The 18,930-nt window shown below is 37.6% G+C and overlaps 3 protein-coding genes across 8 annotated transcripts; 2 read left to right on the forward strand and 1 right to left on the reverse strand.

The window, feature by feature from the left end:
* Positions 1 to 1,479: 1,479 nt before the first annotated feature.
* Positions 1,480 to 14,966, forward strand: LOC127807771 (protein WHAT'S THIS FACTOR 1 homolog, chloroplastic). Of its 3 annotated transcripts, none has more exons than XR_008024797.1 (2): positions 1,480 to 2,973; positions 14,037 to 14,966. XR_008024797.1 is itself a non-coding variant. In XM_052345847.1 (1 exon), the coding sequence occupies exon 1, from the start codon at positions 1,651 to 1,653 to the stop codon at positions 2,863 to 2,865; it is 1,215 nt and encodes a 404-aa protein (XP_052201807.1). In that variant the 5' UTR covers positions 1,480 to 1,650; the 3' UTR covers positions 2,866 to 3,060. The 3 variants fall into 3 exon arrangements, 1 of the variants encoding a protein (XP_052201807.1); XR_008024796.1 differs by lacking the exon at positions 14,037 to 14,966 and adding an exon at positions 3,053 to 5,743; XM_052345847.1 differs by lacking the exon at positions 14,037 to 14,966 and having other exon boundaries at positions 1,480 to 3,060.
* LOC127807770 (uncharacterized) lies at positions 9,522 to 13,158 on the reverse strand. 4 transcript variants are annotated; one of them, XM_052345846.1, is made up of 7 exons: positions 12,872 to 13,157; positions 12,309 to 12,606; positions 12,137 to 12,220; positions 12,001 to 12,057; positions 10,764 to 11,912; positions 10,531 to 10,677; positions 9,522 to 10,409 (listed from the first exon to the last, which is right to left on the reverse strand). In XM_052345846.1, the coding sequence occupies exons 4-7, from the start codon at positions 12,026 to 12,028 to the stop codon at positions 9,880 to 9,882; spliced, it is 1,854 nt and encodes a 617-aa protein (XP_052201806.1). In that variant the 5' UTR covers positions 12,029 to 12,057; positions 12,137 to 12,220; positions 12,309 to 12,606; positions 12,872 to 13,157; the 3' UTR covers positions 9,522 to 9,879. The 4 variants fall into 4 exon arrangements, with proteins under 4 accessions (XP_052201806.1, XP_052201804.1, XP_052201805.1 ...); XM_052345844.1 differs by having other exon boundaries at positions 10,764 to 12,057; positions 12,872 to 13,158; XM_052345845.1 differs by having other exon boundaries at positions 12,137 to 12,606.
* Positions 14,967 to 15,542: 576 nt separating the features above from the next.
* On the forward strand, positions 15,543 to 18,199 carry LOC127807772 (growth-regulating factor 12-like). Its single transcript, XM_052345848.1, has 2 exons — positions 15,543 to 16,667; positions 17,702 to 18,199. The coding sequence occupies exons 1-2, from the start codon at positions 16,607 to 16,609 to the stop codon at positions 18,037 to 18,039; spliced, it is 399 nt and encodes a 132-aa protein (XP_052201808.1). The 5' UTR covers positions 15,543 to 16,606; the 3' UTR covers positions 18,040 to 18,199.
* Positions 18,200 to 18,930: the final 731 nt, after the last annotated feature.

The raw sequence follows: 18,930 nt of genomic DNA on the forward strand, positions 1-18,930 counted from the left end.
ATAATATTTGGGGCACGGAAATGAAAAAAATGGCTCGAAACATTTTTCGGACTATTTTTATAATTTACAAAACAATATGTGGTCATTTCGCAAATTACATAAGATGGTTGAAAATGCGTTTTTGGCGATGAAGTTCATGAATCTCTCTTGATTGTTAAAGCTTACAATGGCAATAATCAAGAAAAAAGTGTGCAGTAGTGGCAAGAAGTGAGAGAGGATGCAACGAGAATCAGGGCAACTGCTAAAGTTGAAGCAACGATGAGGTCAATAGTGAGAGGCAAGGCAATGGCAAGAGAAAAGGTGGTGGTGAGAGAGGTTGTTAGAAAAAAAAAAAAAGAATAGGCGACTAAAGGAATGAGAGAGATATGAGAAAGAGAAACAAGGTTTATTGGATATAATGATATGTATGTATATGTTAAATAATATCATTTATTTATTTTATTTTGAATTATTAAATTTAATTTATTTACTGTATATTTATATATATTTTAAATAATATCCTTTACTTATATCTATATTCGCTCTTGATTTATTTTTAAATTAATTACAATAATAATATTATTAATTAGTATTTTTCATTTTTTTATAAAAAATGATATTGACTATTAATTATTATAGAATTTATATTTATTATTTATATTTATTTGTATTATATTTAATATATTTTTTATATTTGTTGTTGCACGGTTATAACAATAAATTTATAGAATGGAAACGTCATCTTCAAACCGCTTGAGCCTATAAAAATAAGAAAATAGTCAGAAGACGCGGAGAGATTCCCGCGCAGATATTTCGATGCTTAAATTGGACACTGAGCATGGTAAAAAAAACTGTATTGAAATTAATATCAAAAACGTCATCCGCTTTCAGAAATGAATGCCCCCTTATTTATAAGGAAATATAAAGTGATTTAAAATGTAACAGAATTAGGGTTCTTATATATAACGTTTATCTTGATTAATCCTAACTAGGACTAGGATAGTTGTAGATAATACCTATCTTGGTATTTTAAAACTTTTTGGAATTAAGATACAAACAACTGAAATTTATCCTGTCCATTTTAGGGATAAAATTTCTTAGGAATGATGTCTATCTAAATATTTTAGAATTAGAATTCGGTATGGATAATTATTTATCATTTTCTTAAAATATTCAAAAAAAAATTTAAATATTGGACTTATCGCGTTTGCGCGCTTTATGCGGGACCCCCCACGTAAAGGAAATTTATACTTTTTAACCCAAAAAAATATTTTGGGCTTGTTTCACCTTTTAATGGATTTTTATCTATGACACAATAATATTAGAACTTATATTTATAAAAAAAATTATATATTTTTAATTTATACTTTGTCTCCTATTTTCGTTTCATACATTTAAAAAAATATATTATTTTTTTATTTTTATTTCGTACCAAAAACGTTTTAATATCCAATTTCGTGCAACCTAAGTATATATAACAGTAGATAAATCTGTGTGGTATACTAGGATTCAAAACAGGGGAGTCATGGGTTTTGGGTACTGGAATATTGTTCAATGTTGGGTACATGCTGTCTTCGTTCCAGTTGGAGAACATTCAAATCTTCAATTTCTGATGTCTGAATCTGATGATGCTATTGCTATGCGATGAACGATCCATTTCGGCCGTAGTACATGGCTTTGCGCCGCCTGACCACCGCCACTTATTCCGGGCTCCGCCACCAGAAACCACAAATCGCCACCACTCACCAAAACCCTAACCCTAAACCCCACTTCCTCTCTCACTTCTCCACTTCCTTCCTCGTCACTAAAGCCCCCAAAAAGCACCGCAAGAAGCGAAAGAAGGAAAGCCCCCGAACCACGCCGATCCAGCACCCCTCCAGCCGCCTCCCGCCTTTCGAAGCCATCGTCGAGCGCGACGCCGCCTTCCGCTTCCTCACCAGGACCAAAGCCTACCTCTCCAAGCAGCCGGAGCACGTCCTCCGCCTCGACGACGCTGGAAAGCTCTACCGCGAGCTCGGCTTCCCCCGCGGCCGCAAGGTCCTCCGCTCCATCCAGCGCCACCCCCTCCTTCTCGAGACCTACCGCCATGACGACGGCAAGTTGTGGTTCGGCTTCACCAACTTCATGGAATCGCTCCTCGAAGAAGAGAAGGCCATCGCGAATTCAATGGAGGCTCGCAGAGTCACCGCTGTCCGGAAACTCCTCATGATGTCGGCGCAAAAGCGAATTCCTCTCAGCAAATTGCACCATTGCCGGTCGCTGTTCGGCCTCCCGGAAGATTTAAGGGACCGGGTCGGGTCATACCCAGAATATTTCCGGGTCGTGGCTGAAGACGACGGGAAGAGAGTCCTCGAGCTCGTGAACTGGGATCCGCTATTGGCAGTGAGCGCATTAGAGAGGGAATTCATGGTGGACGAGGACCGAGTGAAGAAAGCCTTCAAATTTCCGGTGAAGCACGGCAAGTCACTTGATTTGGAGGACTACGATGCGAGGAAATTGAATTTGTTGAACACGCTTCCCCTGGTTTCGCCTTATTCAGATGGGTCGAAGCTGGATCTCTGGACATTGGAGGCCGAGAAGTATAGGGTTGGGGTTTTGCACGAGTTCTTGAGCTTGACGTTGGAGAAGAGGGCTTCCATACACCACATTGTGGAGTTCAAGGAGGAGTTTAGTCTCACCAAACATACTTACCAGATGCTTTTGAAGCAGCCTCGCACCTTCTATTTGGCTGGCACTGAGATGAACTGGGTTGTATTCTTGAGAGATGCTTATGGTGAAGATGGGATTTTGAGCAATAAGGATCCACAGGTGGTTTTCAATGAGAAGTTGTATAGATACGCGCAGTTGCAAGAGATGGAACCCATATCTGAGGTTATGGAGAAATGATCCGGTTCCAGTTTGCTGTAACTTCGCAATTTCTGCAATTGCAAATTGAGCAAATGAAGGGCGCCAGTCTGATCAGCATGTTTATTGTCCAAGCACGACATGTCTTAGGTTGGTCCGTAACCTTGTTTTTCCATTAAATTATTAATCCTTAGCAATTCTTACTTCTGACATATTATTGTTATTGTAGTCATTCTTACTTCTTATCCATCTACCTCATCGGATGTCATGCGACAAATTTGGGATGACATATGTGCCTATAAATCTATACATATGGCAGTCCTACTAAAATTCTTCCGTTGAAAATACCAGACTAGACAATTCTTCAAGATACAGCACCATAGATGCTTCAGTACTTGGTTCTTCATTGCTCCTTCACAATCATATTATTTTTCATATATGGACCATTGTTAAAAGGTGAAAGCATAACATGGTTAATATGTCTTTTCTAATTTTGATGCAGTCTAGAAGGGTAAATGAGATATAGTCTTAGTAGCTATCATTTTATGGATTAAAAAAGCTCTTGAATTTGCAAGAACAGAAAGTTCAATTATATGTAATGGTAATAACCTTCAATGTGCTCTGTGTAGAAATTGCAGTTTTTTATGAAGAACTATAATATGGAACCTTTCTAGACGAAAAATCCAAAAAAGGCTGAAAATGGAAATATTGATCGTAAAACTTGATCTTCCTTCTAAAAGTCCAAAAAAAAAAAAAATCCAAGTCGAAATGAATTTGCTTAATGCAAGAAATCTGCAAAATATAGATTATTAAAATGAAAGGTTTAGGCCCGAAAAAGGTGGAATTTGGCATAAATTTGTCATATCACTGTAGAATTAGTTAATATTGTTTGTTAGATCATCTTTAATTGACCTGCCAAATTTCACTTGATTTCAAGTAGTTTCACCAAATTACCATATTCCCTTTGGCTTCAATTTTAATCTTGGCTCAACTTATATTACAAGAGCCATCTCCCAGGCATCCTACATCAGTCTCTCTCCCCTTCTTCTGAATATTACTTGCTCAAGTTAAAAACATGCATAGTATAAACAACAACATATCCAGCCTTTATCCCACTATGTGGCATCGGCTACATGAATTCTAGAATTTCATGTATTTCTATCTTTTGTCATATATTCATTGAGATCTATACACTTCATATCAAACTTTAATGTCTTCCTCAAATTCTTCTTAGGTCTGCCTCTACCTCTTTTTTTGATTAATTGTTCCATTTCATCAACTCTCCTCACAGGAGCGTCTCTTAGTCTCCTTCTCACATGATCAAACCATCTTAGTCTAGTCTCTCTCATCTTCTCCTCTATTGGCACTACTCCTATCTTATTACGAATAACTTCATTTCTAATTTTATCTTTTCTTGTATGGCCGTACATCCATCTTAACATCCTCATCTCTGCTACACTCGTCTTTTGCTTCTGTTGGTATTTGACTGCCCAACATTTTGAACCGACATGCATGGTATGAGTGTAAAAATTTATTGTGTCTTCTGGGTTACCTTGTGTGTTTAGTAAGGGGTTGCCTTTATTTGGAACTATCACAACTCAGTCCTCCTCCATATGCTCATCTTCTTTATCACATTTTGCTTCAAAAGTCTCCATCCACTTCCTCTTTAGTTGTTGCCAGATTAATAGCTTACACCTTCGAACAATAATTGGAGTTCTGCTTCAAGTATACCGGTCACACTTATCTCCTTCAAGGAGGGCATAAGGGTTGATGGCCTACAATGTTTTGGCTTGCATACTACTGAGTTTGTGTGAGTTATGCAGGTCCTATAATTGCTTCATCTTTATTTGTCTCAGTCTTATACGGTAAGATGGTGGAACTAAGAGTTTTGATTGGTTATAGATTTTGAGCTGCTTATCTGCAATTCTAGTCCTGTGGCCAGTCGTATACCATCTTACTAATCCGGGTGTATAGTTGCCACATCACATGTCTCATTTGGCAACCCCTTGACCAACTGATTTTCCATCAACATGTCATTGTTAGCTGACAAGCCTTGGAACTCGAAGTCATGGTCATAAATAGATGGGGTGTTTTGCCTATATGTGTGATACTACTTCTGGTCATAGTCTAGAGGTAAGAATCAGGCTCACATCAAATAAATTCATCTAATTCATCCAAGATCATGTCCAGATTTTGCTTTTGCTGTGCCTGATTGGTGAAAATTTTAATTGCTATCCAAAAAAAAAAAAAGTTGCCCTTAAGTTTGTGAGTTTCTAGCTTCACAATTCTTTTCCCGAAGTCTTCAATGACCCAATATTTGTCAAAAGATGTATGGTACACCCTTCTCTGGAAGTTATCATAGGTACTACACATCTACACATATGGTTAGGTTTAACAATATCCAGCATCTATTACTTCTCTTGGTCCTCACCCCAAGTTGCTTTATTTATTGGCAGTTGATTATTGGTTCTGTGAGTTAGCCCCTCGCTAACTGTTGAATCTTGTTGAACAGCTAGTAGTTCATCTGGAACTACTGTTATTGTTTATCAAATTACTGTTGTTACTTTCTCTTGACTTCACCCTACAAAATTCCAACACCATGATCATCATACATCATGGGTAGTCTCTTTGGTACTTTGTTATGCGCCATTAGATGAAGACGAGGACCTCGCTCTTATACCACTTGTTGTGACCTAGAAGGATAAAACGGATATCTTTCTAGCAGACAGATAAGTTGGTAGATATCATTCTATGGATGTAGTAAAGAGCTTTTTGAATCTATAAGAACATAAAATTCACTAATTCAAATGGTATTCATCTTTAATGATCTCTATATGTAGAGATTACAGCTCTTTATAAAGAACTACAACATTGAATTTTTGATAGAATAAAAGTAGCAGAAAATCAAAAAATTTACCTAAAAGTAAGTATTAAATGTGGGCCAAATTCATATTTTTGCTCATGTACTTTCATGTTTTTTTTTCACTTGGCCTTTAAACTTTTTGTTGTTTCAATTATACTCATATACTTGTATTTTCAAATTAATTTAATGCTTATACTTAGATTTTTTTTTCATGTGGCAACCCGATCTTTTTGTTGTTTCGATTATACCTTTGCATCTATATTTTCAAGTTAATTTTAACTCATATAATTTGATACGTGAAAAAATGATTAAATTGATTCATCTTACTTTATTTATTTTTTTTTTTACACATCAAAGTAAATGGAGTAAATATGACTCGAAAATATAGATACAATGGTGTAATCGAAATAACAAAAAATTTAGATTATTACATGAAAAAAAGGTCAAAGTATATAAGTTAAATTGACTCAAAAATATAGACTAACAAATATAATTGAAATAATTAAAATTCGAATAGTCATATAAAAACAAATGAGAAAGTATAAAGGTAAAAATACGAGTTTGGTAATTATACGTAAGATCAAATTCTTTCTAAAATTAAAAAAGGTTGAAGAAAAAAAAATTGATTCAAATTGAATTTGTCAAGGCAATAATTTCCAAATCGAAAATTGTCAAAAATAGAAGATTTCCTACTTTAGTCCCTCAACATTGGAATTAGCTAAAATCTATGATTCTCGTAATATCATTGACAAGCACCATCACCAAATTATCATTTTAGCCTTGGTCTCAGTTCGGTCCTGGTTGGTCTTGTCTTTAATCTCTTGTTATCCAGAAAGAAAATATATATACATGTTGAGATAATGTATTTATATATGTAGTGTTTGTTAAAATGAGTAAGATAATATTGTATTAAAATAGAATAGTCAAGATAAGATTGAAAAATATTTTAGGATTTTTATTAAACTGTTTGTTAAATTTTTTGAAATGTATTAAATGACATATATATCATTTTTTTTTTATCTATATAGTTTAAGATATACTTATTTAGAGGGAGAAAAGATAAATATATCTGAAAAATATCAGATAAAAAGTCATGTAACTTTTTTTTCAAAAATTATCGGATAAATTTAACAAATACATTAAAAAGAATAAAAGTCTATTTTCTATTTCTTATATTTTTTTATTTATATCTTAATTAATAAATATTAGCATAGGGCAAAAATCTGAATGTGGGTAAGTCAGCAACCTCTGGAGTAGGGAGTTTGGAAACCTGTTCATACTACCCAACACTCAGATCTCCTAGCTGCAACGCATACACGGTGAGAGAGAGAGAGTAGACAGTGAGTTACTGGGAAAAATCTTCTGAAAAACACAAATTAAACCCTGCAAGCATTGAAACCAAGCAAAGCCCCAATCTTTTATATTGAACTAGAACTGCAATCGAACCCCCCGTATTCTCAGCTCAACAAAAACCCACCTCTATTTGCCACACTTGAACCCATGAAGTCAACCTTTTTCAGAGAACTGAAAAAACAATTATTTCAAACCCATGAAGTCTAGACCTACCTCTGATTCCAAGGGAATATTAGATTAGTGGGTTTGTGTTGAAACTTAATTGAGGGAAGCCTCCAACCCGATTGCCTTGGCATTTGCTTGAATTGGAGGACCACTTTCAGTAAGGAACCCAATTGCAAGGACCCAATTGAAATTGAGCCTAGTTGAGACCAGATTGGGTCTTTGAGAGGAATTGGGCCTCAATTTGAAGACCTGGCCTGATCTTATTCTAGTCAATTGAAACCAATTAAGGAATAAGAAAGCTTTTGCATTGGACCACACCCATTACCCAATTTTAACCCATTTCAAATTAGAAAATAAATTAGTCAAATTTTGGATTTTAATCAGCTTTAAAATTATTTAAACCCCCCCCCCCCCCCACTAACTATAAAATAGGCCAATTTTTAGGTTAGCACGAATATTTGTATAGTGGCTTCGCTTTAATTACTACAATTAGGAATATAGTGATAAATTGGGAAATTAAAAATTGACATAGAAACTTCAAATTGATTTTTGGGTTAGCGTCATTTTAGTTTTAGTTTTTTTTTTATGTGCCTAATTTATTTACTTTTATTGTTTTAAGTGGTGTGATCATCCCAGGTGGTACCCACTTGACTGCGTTACCAAGCAAGCACTTCAAATTGTTTTTTATTATGAAATGTTTTCTTCTGTTAACTTGGATGCTATTTTCTTGCACTGTACATCTACTGATATTTTTCACTTTCTTTTACCAATATCTTTAAAATTCATTGTCTCAAATTCTTTTCAAAACTTCGCATATTATTGGTATCAGTTTATTATGCGATGACATTGATGCTGATGGGGCATGTGCCACTGCCACCTGACACTGACACTGACACTGACGTTGATTTACACTGCATGATGCATTGCTTTCTTTACAACATTTGGGGGTGGGAGGGACTCCGCATTCCAACAGCAGGTGATGCTAGCTGCTGGCTTACTGCGTCCACACCAGTTAGCAATGATTTGATAGCCCTGCGCGTCACCCATTAAGCGTGGCTCAACTGATATTTGTTTCATTATTCAGATAGTCAGTAGATGCTACCTGTTATGACATTTGTTGTTCTTTTCAGGATTATTGCTCTTCTAATATTGACTCCCAACCTGAACATCATGTTCATGCACATTTTCTACCACGTTCGCCCTTGTCACATTTCCTGTTTTCAACTATTGCATTTACATTATCATGTGCATAACCTTAAATCTTTGACATTCGTTTATGGTGCATAGCTTGTTATCCCTGCCTGCCTGCATCATTGTGTAATTTATATGCTCACTGTCGTCCATAGATTCACGTGGTTTATTTATCTTCTTTTCAGATTTTGGTAGATTATAGAGAGATCGATCCATTTTATTAGTTGATTCTATGGCCTTTAGGAGTTAGATTGGATTACTTGGTTCTGATAATTGATATGCATTTGTTTTGACTTATATCATGGTGTGCATTCTGACTTAAGACGTTACCTACTCAATTATTTTGACAAGTATTGATTACATATTTTATTTATTTATTAGAGGTAATTTCAGTCTCTTCAGTTGGTTTGATTCAATTCATCTTATAGTTTGATTAGGAGTGTGCAAGCTAGCTAATCCCTAGTGAACCCCACCAACGTCCTAGGAATCTGTCCCAAGCATGGCCCCTGGGCTATGTTGTGACAATCCCATTGTCCTCAAGATCATCTCTAGAGCTTCCTACCTCAAGAGTTGTTGTGACAATCCCATTGTCCTCAAGAGTCATCTCTAGAGCTTCCTACCTCAAGAGTTGTTGTGACAATCCCATTGTCCTCAAGAGTCCTCTCTCTCTCTCTCTCTCTCTCAGAAACTGATGAGACGTTTATTGTCATTGTGTGGCAGAAACTGATGAGACGTTTATTGTCATTGTGTGGTTTTGTTCTCCATGAATGCTCCCTTTATATTAGCCTAGGGACCTATCCAAGAGAAAATGCCCATTAACTCGTGGGTGAATGAGCAGCTAAGATGATGATGTCACCATAAGGAATCGCCCAAGAGATTCACAATTTCACATAAAAATTCAGTATGATTCTCAGTTATTTATCATTTATGAGATAGCTATGAAAATTCTCTGTTAGAAGTTCGAACATGAAGGGCCTATTTAGTTATAGAACATATTTTTAAAATTTTCAGCTCCAATTTTACAACTAAAATACACCTTTAACATTTTATTTTTTAAAAAGCAAAAACATTCATTTTATAAAAAATTAGAAAATTAAGTTTTCTAACTAGAAATTCAATCATTCAATTAAAAAATTGGAGTTGAAAAATTATGAAGTGTTTTCTACAACCGAATAGACCCGAAAGTTTCTTATTTCTGATAGAGAACACCTACAACAACAACAACATCGACATCACAAAATCTCACAATGTAGGGTAGACTATAGAAATTTTAACTCTTATGAGCAAACCTAGATTAAATTAAAAGAGGACTTTACATACATCTAAATTAAACAACCAGAGACAGAATCACAATTTTCAAATGGAAAAAATGGAGGCAAAGGATCCTACCAATTTGCGGAGTGCCTTGATTTCTAAAGGTAAATTCCTCTACCATTTACCTAATAATAAACAAAACACAAATTCCCAAAGCATGGGGAATGCATCTAATAGGATGTGGAAGGAAGTTCAGACGACTTCAGCTTTCGAGCAGCTGAGTGGTGGTGGTGAGCATGGCTCTTTGATCTGTGCTTGCTTTGCCATACACTGGCACTGCTTCTGTGCCCGCTAGATGAAAATGGTGATCCACCTTGAGTCACCCTTTTCCCTGCTTTTCTCCGGGAACTCCAACTGCTGTTCCCAAGTGCAGCTTTGGCAACACTCTCTGTAGCCAAATCCCGCCCCTTGTGTGGATTAATCACCTGTTTGTTCAGATAAGTGAGCTTCGGGAGAAGACTGCAAACTGCCTTGCGCAGTTGGTCATCACTAATATTGCTCTGGATCGGATTCCCCAGCAGATTGAGAGCTAGTAGGGAATTGTAGTTGGCTACAAGTTGGCCAAGTGCTTTTGTTGTACTTATCTTGTTGAAGCTCAAATCTATCACAGACAGCTTCAAGAGTCTGTGAAGCCCTTCAACTTCACTAATCTTGTTGCCGGCAAGGTAAAGCTCCTTGATAATTGTACAGTTTGATAAACCTTAGATCATTGAACACAGATTAGTCTATTAGCTATACAATGATCTCTTATGTTGTCAATCAGTTGAATAATAGTCACTCGTGAGGGAGAAAGGAAAAATCGATGTACTTTGGATGCTTACCCTGTCCAATACGAGAGATCCGATTGTAGCTGAGATCCAGAACGCGCAGCCGAGTTAATTCTCTGAAGCCTTCAATTGTGCTGATTTTGTTTCGGGACAGGTTGAGACTGTGTAGGCCTTTTGGCAGAGACCCATGAGAAATATGAACTGCAAGAAACCAAAACAAAACAGGTGAGGAATCCAGTTATGCTGCCTTTGTTGCCTTTGCTTGACAATCACTAAAGATTACTCACCTATTGAGTTTCCTGATAAATTCACGGATCTAAGGCTGGAGAACTGGGAGAGGATTGGGGTAACTTTCAATCCCATCCCGGTTATATGTGCCACCGTTGACGAAGAATTTAGAGACCGAATAACTGTATTGGCGTGTAAAATCTCCTCAGAGAGATTCAAATTTGGATGCCTAGTCGAGTGAGATGTGCTTCTTGCTGGAGGCCTAATAGTTTCTGGAGGTATTGAGGAAACAAATCCATTGTTGTTGTTATTGTCGTTATCAAGGAGTGGAGGCTGGATTGCAAGTTCTTTTACCCACTCCTCCACCCTTGTTAAGGGTGATTCCGTAGAGAAAGCAACCCACTGGTTTTCTGGCCAGAAACCAGAGAGTGTTCCTCCACGAAAGGCATCCCAATTCTGGTTATTGATATTCTTGCCCCTACTTGTTGCTGCTTCTCTGGTAAACGAACTGGGTGATCCCAGTTCCATTTTTCCCGGGCTGGAACCTCTGTTCGGCTCCAGAGTTTCCGAGCAGTATCCACCTTGCTGATTGTAAGGAGATTCGACAGATATCATCTGTGGCTTGGGAGTCCGGGCCACGTGCATGTTCCGGTGGCTCCAGAGAAACAATTTCCACCACAGTTTTCTGCTCCGAGAGGGCAGCACTTGACTGGAAGAGTGCTTCTTCAGCATCACTTTGTCAGCACTCCTGTGGGATGATACCGATCTCGGACTCCAGGGAGACCTCTCGGCTAATCTCTGCAGCTCTTCAAAAGACTGCGCATTTGGAGGCAACTGGTCAAGTATCTTGAGTGACTCCCCTCTTTCCGGGTTGGAACAGGAACGCTTAAGCTTTGGGGAACCCCAGAACTCTGCCTTGCCAATGCCGGGATCACTCACATGCCCACTTTGAATCAAATCAACACCCTCTTCAAGTTTATTGTTAGTTTTGTTGCCCATGGAGCCCCAATATACCATCTTTCTGTTCATTGATTGATCAATTTCTTCATTTGGATCCAGAACATGGGTTTGAAAATCAAAGTCAGAGTCATCCCTTTTCATAACTAAGTTCTCTTCATGCTCATCTTCCCCTTCATAGGCTACCTCTGCGACCTCTCCTTTTACAGGGCTCTCATGGCTCATTACCTTGATCTTGCACCTAGAATTACCTGAAATACCAAGGGGAACTAGAACACTAAAAGAAGTTGATTTCAGCTCATCAGTTTCAGAAGATTTTGCAGGGCCTTCAAGACTCACTTGCAAGGTCTTCTGCTTCTCGCCGCATTCATCGGTCTTTGAAGATGACTTGTTTCCCTACAACCAGAATACACGGATCTTAGCAACAAATGCAAATTAAGAAATGAAAGACCCATTAGAATTAAATGGTTCTCACCTTTGCTTTCTTCTTCCTCCCAGCCAGTACAGAGAAGCAACTGAAGCTTGACATTTTTGAGAGACTCGTTCAATTGAAAATCCGCTTTAAGGAAAAAGGAACAGTCAGTTGGTCTTTTTTTTTTATCACTCTCTTTCAATCTTCTTTTTCGAGGGTTGTTGATCTCACTCACATCTCAATATTCCGGAACCAGATGTCTTGAGACACCGCCAAGAAAAAGAAATCTCGAGAAAGCAGAGTTCACATTGGATCAAAACCTAGCCATAATCAACAGACAGGCGCCAAACCAATACAAGAACCCAAACGAACGAAATCCAGAAAGAGAAAAGATGAGTGCAAATGGAAGAACCAAAACGCGCTGTTCTTGCACCGACTCGGACCCAGCTCGAGAAATTGGGAGATTTCACTAGAGCGTCGGCCAGTGTGATCTTCCTTGCAGCTTCTCTCCAGAAGCTTCATCAAAATTGTCCCTGCGTACATGGCAATAGAGAAATTACATCCAATTCAAAAACGGAAAAAGAAGAACACGTTTCTAGACTCCAATATTCCAGAATCATCTCGAAATTGCTCCGGAAACCAAAAAGAAAAAAGTACAAGGGGAAACACCTGGAGGAGCAATTTCAGGTGGAATGATGATGGAAAATATCCAAAACCAGACCATTTTGTTTGGCGCAAAGGAAGAGAATAGTGTTGGAAGAAACCAAGAACGTACAAAAGTCGGAGTGGTTTGTTTACCTAAAGAAGTAAAAGTGTGCCAGATTGGAAGAGCCGAACGATCTCTCTCCCTCTCTTTCTCTCTCTCTCTCAGTCGAATGTCTTGGTTGTTCTTCGCCTGTAAATTCGCTTGAATCACAAAGAATCCAGAGAGAGGGAGAGTAGTGGTGGTTAGGAAGAGACGAAGAATAACGGAAGGGAGAGAGGGAGAGAAATATACGTGAGGGAGAAAGAGATGTACGCGCAAACAACACGGTCTCCGCCTTATTCTATTTCTATTTGCCCGCCCCAGTGTCACTGATCACTACTAGTAGGAAGGAAGGAAGGATACCCATGCTTTGCTTCCTGCTCTATTATTGTATTTTCTATTGATTGTCTGTCTACCCACCTAAACAAAACTCAAAAATGTTGATTGGTCTCGCCTCTTCTATGTAAGTCATTATGTGCTTTTTGTATTATTGTATTTTCTTGCGTATTCATTAAAACAAACTCAAAAATTTTGATTCGTCTCATCTTTTGTATGAAAGTTATTACCTATTTTGTATTTAAATTATTGCATTTTTTTATTGATTGTTTAGTTATCCAAACAAACTTAAAATATTAATTCGACTCCCTTTTGCATGGAGATCATTAAGTGTTTTGTATTCACATTATTGTATTTTTTATTAATTGTCTAGTCATCCAAACAAACTCAAAAATGTTGATTGGCCTTTCCTTTTGCAAGGAGGTCACTAAGTGCTTTTTGTATTCACATTATTGTATTTTTTATTAATTGTTTAGTCATCCAAACAAACTCAAAATGTTGATTCGCTAGGTGTTTTGTATTCACATTATTGTATTTTCTATTGATTGTCTAGTCATCTAAACAAACTCAAAAATGTTAATTCGTCTTGCCTTTTGCACGTAAGTCACTACGTATTTTGTATTCATATTTGATTTGAGATTATTTTTTCGACACAAGTTAGGTAAATTGTGTGTATAGAGGACATGCATAGGTTTTCAAAGATAATATGGTATCTTGCAATTATTACTTTGTTTTCTTGTCGTCTGAATTATTTGCACATAAACCCTTTTTATTTTAGAAATAGCTTTGGAGGCTCTAATGATTTTGTATTTTGTTTTTTTGGCTCAAACACACCATCATTTACTAGTATTATTACTTAACTCTTAATTTGTTGACGTTCAGATTTGATCGACCGTGATTCGTTTTGTTCGTTCTGAGAAATGAATGCGAAAAGAGGAAGGAGAAGACGCACCAGGGAGATTTGAATGGTTCGGTCAGCGCTCCGGCGACCAGCTCCTACAAGCACTCCAATGCCCAAGTAAATAAGGAAAAAAACTGTATATTAGCAAGTCAGAGAGTGAGCACGTAACTCAACTTTGAAGAGAGTTAGCTAAATATAGGAGGAGCGAATGCCCTCTCCACATGTATTGTGCTTTTGCAGGAGATGGGATTGAATATCGGCGCCGATGGGGGTTCCCAAGTGACAGCATGGTGTTGACGGGACCCTCATTAATATAGATGGGATCTGAGGCGAGCGCACGAATACCTAGTAGAGGCTGCAACAATATTGTTGCAGGCTGGTATGGGGCTAGGATAGGACTGTCGTGGGTCAAGAGACAGGCCGAGAGGGAGGCCAGATTAGGCCCGGATGGTCCAGCCAGAATGATGCCTAACCTATCATTATTTCGTGGTCTTCTTGCTGCATGCGAGCTGAATGATCAATTGGTCCGCAAGCTAAATGATCTCACGGTCTACAAATTGAGAGCGCTGCTAAGAGCTCGCTTGGTCTGCGGTCTATGAGCTTAACGTGTTGATGGGAGCTCGCCTGGTCCGTGGCCTGAGCTCGGAGTAGGTGAAATACGAGCTGGTTCTGGCGACCTTGACCTTGGGCCTATGTGGATTTCAGGAGACTTAGGTCGGCCTACAAGGTCGAGTTCAACCCGCTTAACTCTTTTCAAGAAATACCCATAGCATAATTGAACTAAATTAAGTTAAATTAAAATTGAATTTAATCTAAATAAAAATAAAAAATATGTTGCCATTAGAACTCATGGTCAATGTTTGGTTCTCTCCAACCACCAAACATGGATTTTCATTACTTAGACCAACGTCATTGTTCAAATTTGGATTTGAGATGGAAAAGAGAAAAAAAAAAAAAAGAAAGAAAAAAAACTGGTGGCTATCGGTTAGGTCTTCATTACTTGCGATGATGAAAAAGAGAAAAATTCAACAAAAGATCATATTTTATTTCTTCTAAATTTGGGTTTTGAAAAGGGTCAATGTAGCTACTGTTGGTGTTATTTCTTCAATTTTTTTTTTCATTGCTGACAATGTAGATGTAATCGATGATCGTTTGTTTATTTTTTTCTTCTATACTCTTTATTTTTTGTTTATTTTTTTCTTCATCTTCTTCTTCCCCCAAACCCAAAATGGCAAGAAAGTAATTATTCAAAACTAGGTTCTAAAAGTCCATGGTTAGTGGTTTCTAAAACCCCAAAATGATGAGCTCTTGTTAGTGATGTTCTTTTTTTTAATTGATTGAGCGTTTTGAGAAAAAAAAATTAAAATATAAAAAGCCTATGCATAAATTTAACTTTTGGGTACATAATTTAATTTTTTATTTGTGTATTATTACTGGCGCCTGCCATTACAATATATTTGTCTGGACAGGAGGAATATCAGAGTAGGCCCACCACGTAATCAATTCAAAAGCGATCGGTGTGTTGGGCTCCACTTGGCCATGTTGATGTCCTAATCCAAGTATATAATATATGGCCCTAATCGTTCGCAGATCCCGTACTCGGAGAGATCGGTCGATGTACGGCAGAGGCGAACCAACACGTCAAGTTCGGGACAATCTCCGCTCCAACGGCCTTTATCTTTTGCTGCCTTTTCGAGAAAAGCAGGGCTGGGCTGGGCTATCTGGCGCCTTCTTTTGTCTCATTATTTCTGGCCATTCGATGCAACAGATTTGTTATTGAGGACTAAGCTACTTGTAGAGAAGTGTTTATCGAAAGTTTTATTTTATTTTTAATTTATTTTTTCATTTTTTACCTTTTTAAAAGTCCGCCCATTTTCTCTCTCTCCCCCATTTTTGCTCTCTCACTCTCCCTCTCCTTTCTTTCACTGTCTCTCCCACGCTCTCCCTCTCAAACTCACTGCTGCAAAGAGCATCTGCCATCGCCACTCCCAGCTTCCCCTGCCACCACCGAGAGCACCTTCCGTCGTCGCACCCCCCATCGCCACGAGCACTTTTCATTGTCGCCCCTCCTTCCACCGTCGCCCCCCTAAACGGTCATGCCCCCCATCTCGCGAGCACCTTCCACTGTCGCCCCCCCCGGTCACGAGGACCGGCGTCCCCCCCCCCCCCCGACTTGCCACCTCTACGAGCACAACCGTCTCGCCTCCCATCACCACGAGCATCTTCCGCCGTCGCCCCCCTTCTCTATAGCTTAATCCCTAGATAGATTGGTTGGAATACATGGCGCTGCCATCTGCCAGTGGGTGTGGGCTGGTGCCATTCTTTGCTTTCTTCGGGTGATTTTTGCTTTTCGTTTCCTTTTTAAATTTCTCATCTCTTCCAAGTCACGTAACATCCATCCCTCCATTTCTCTCTCTCGCGCGCGCGCGCGCCAAGCTTCGTCAAACCCATTTAAAAACAGGGGAAGTATGGGTTCACGTTGGCGCAGTGGTATGGATTTCAACAGCAGGCTATCATATGCAACTACATTTCCCAAGTTCTCCCCATCTAGATGAGTGTCACCAGGTTCTTTGGCTTTGCTAATGGTGGAATCTATAATCATTTCCCAAGTTGTAAGTGGGCTTCTTTCTTCGTTTTCTTTTTTTTTTTTGTTCTTTTTTTGTTGCTCTCAGTGCTTGAGTTAGTGATTGTGCTTTGCTTGTGCTTGTTTTACAAGTTTAGACTTGAAATTTGAGTTCTCGCCGGGGGGGGAGTTGAGATGGTTTTATGTTACCCAAGCTGTAAATGGATTTTTGTTGTGTTACTAGTCATGTTAATGACTTGTACTTTGAATTATGCTTGCTTACTTGTGCTTGAAATGTTGTTTGCTTTAGGGGTTTATACTTGAAAGTTGATTTCTTTTTAGTTGGGTTATGGTTTCCATCTTGAAATTTGGAATGGATTTTATGTTGTGGAAATTTGTATAATTTACTAGGTCATTTGAAGATGTGGCATTATTTGCTTGAGAAACTGTAGATGAACTGGAATTGATCTTATTATTTTTTTACTGTTACAGATATTTTATTTAATAAGTTATGGTCTTGGTTTGTATAGATGCTTGTTTACTGGACTTGAAACTTGTTCCAACTAAGTACCTATTGATTTGTTTTTAGTATTTGAGATCCGTTAAGTGAATTAAATATGTTATTGTTTCTCAATTTCTGAATGTAATATTTGAGTTTGGTTCGGGTTATAGTTTTTAAGATGGCTTATTTTCATAATCGTGTTAGAGATGGTATTTTGTTGTTCTACGCAATTTCCTGTGATTTCTAGATTTATTTGAGAACATTTTTTGTTTCAGCTTATCAATCTTGACATTTGAATTGCTTTCATACTATGGGATTGCTTCTTCACAATTTGAATAAAGGCTCATATAGGAAGACCCTTTTAAGATGGGTTTATGTTTGTTCAACTTAATCATGAGTATTTTACTTGTCTTCTTAAATGGTTTAAGTTTTATCATTCTCTAAATCTAGCACTGAATTGTGTCTTGATACCCTTGGCTTATTTTCAACTCACTTCCAACAAAATTATCACTTGGCTATAGATATTTCAAAGGGGAATGTTGACCTGAATTTTCTTTCTGTTTTTCCTTGATTGATTTCAGTTATAGGATTCAATCTTCAGGCCTTTCATTGTAAGAGTGAGATGGATCCAGAACCAAGGAAGTGTAGAAGAACTGACGGGAAGAAGTGGAGATGCAACAGGGATGTTGTTCCCAATCAGAAATATTGTGAGAGGCACATGCATAGAGAGTGCCAGCGTTCAAGAAAGCATGTGACAGCTTCTGTCATTGCTTCACAACCTGGTACATCCATTGATGCCAGCAAAACCACATCCTACCCTCTTTCAATTTCAAGTCCTGTAGATTTTGAACTTCCTACCCTCTCTTCAAATCGACACCAACAGTTCTGCTACCGCATCTCCCACCACCAACTCTGTTAGTGATATCAAGAAAGCATATGTGATAGTATTGTTTGAGAGTTGAGATATTATCCTCTTGTAGCAGTAAGGTTGCTCCACAGCAACCTAAGTATTACTGTCGTTGCATATGTATTTGTACAAAATTTATGGATTTCTAGATGTCGAGATATTATTGTATTTTTTTAATTTCGTGATGTTTAAGCTATTATTGAGATTGCAATTATTAAACCTACTTTGTTTTTCTTCATTTGTTGTTTGTTCCCCTTGATTACATTATTTTTAATATGGGAATTTTTTGGACCAATTGGGACTGTTTGTTCAAGACAACTAGATTTGTGCGAGTGTGTGCATTTTGTTCATCCAAATGAACTTTTTCTCCCATGTAGCCTGGCTTGATTGGTCAATTCAAACATATTATTAGCTGATTCATAAATTAACCTTTAGTAAATTTGTCTGCAAAATTTATAGCTAACAATGCTTCTGCTGAATTTATTTACACTATATAATAATATACAGGAAGGAGTGAAGCACAAACTAGAAGGCAAGGATAGTCAACTCATTACACATGATGTCTAAATGCAAAAACAAATTTTTCTAACTCAGCTTAATAGAATAATAAAACCTATACAAATTTAACCACTTATATTAGCTGCCATCATAAATCATAATATATACTTACAATATGTGTGTTTTTGGCATTAGTTGCCAATAAAGCAATCATCATATAAAAAAGATAGAAATTTTCTGGCAATAGAACAAAATCCAATTCCAAAATGTAAGAAGATAAAATGGACATCAGCAAGCATTTAAATGCTCCAACCATCATTTACATGAATAAAAGTTTTACACGAGCAAGTTAAATATTGTTACAATAAAATTGAACCAATTTGCAAAAGTCTCATAAATATGTTT

The sequence above is a fragment of the Diospyros lotus genome, chromosome 8 (genome assembly GCF_014633365.1).
Source record: "Diospyros lotus cultivar Yz01 chromosome 8, ASM1463336v1, whole genome shotgun sequence".
Lineage (NCBI taxonomy): Eukaryota > Viridiplantae > Streptophyta > Magnoliopsida > Ericales > Ebenaceae > Diospyros > Diospyros lotus.

Excerpts from the sequence above, each read along its gene's own strand:
- LOC127807770 (XM_052345844.1), bottom strand. The coding sequence starts at position 12,190 with ATGTCAAGCTTCAGTTGCTTCTCTGTACTGGCTGGGAGGAAGAAGAAA. Across the intron at positions 10,678-10,763 it reads TTTATCAGGAAACTCAATAG|TTCATATTTCTCATGGGTCT; the intron begins GTGAGTAATCTT and ends GGTTTCTTGCAG. Across the intron at positions 10,410-10,530 it reads GATCTCTCGTATTGGACAGG|GTTTATCAAACTGTACAATT; the intron begins GTAAGCATCCAA and ends CAATGATCTAAG.
- LOC127807772 (XM_052345848.1), top strand. The coding sequence starts at position 16,607 with ATGAGTGTCACCAGGTTCTTTGGCTTTGCTAATGGTGGAATCTATAAT. Across the intron at positions 16,668-17,701 it reads CTATAATCATTTCCCAAGTT|TTATAGGATTCAATCTTCAG; the intron begins GTAAGTGGGCTT and ends GATTGATTTCAG.
- LOC127807771 (XM_052345847.1), top strand. The coding sequence starts at position 1,651 with ATGGCTTTGCGCCGCCTGACCACCGCCACTTATTCCGGGCTCCGCCAC.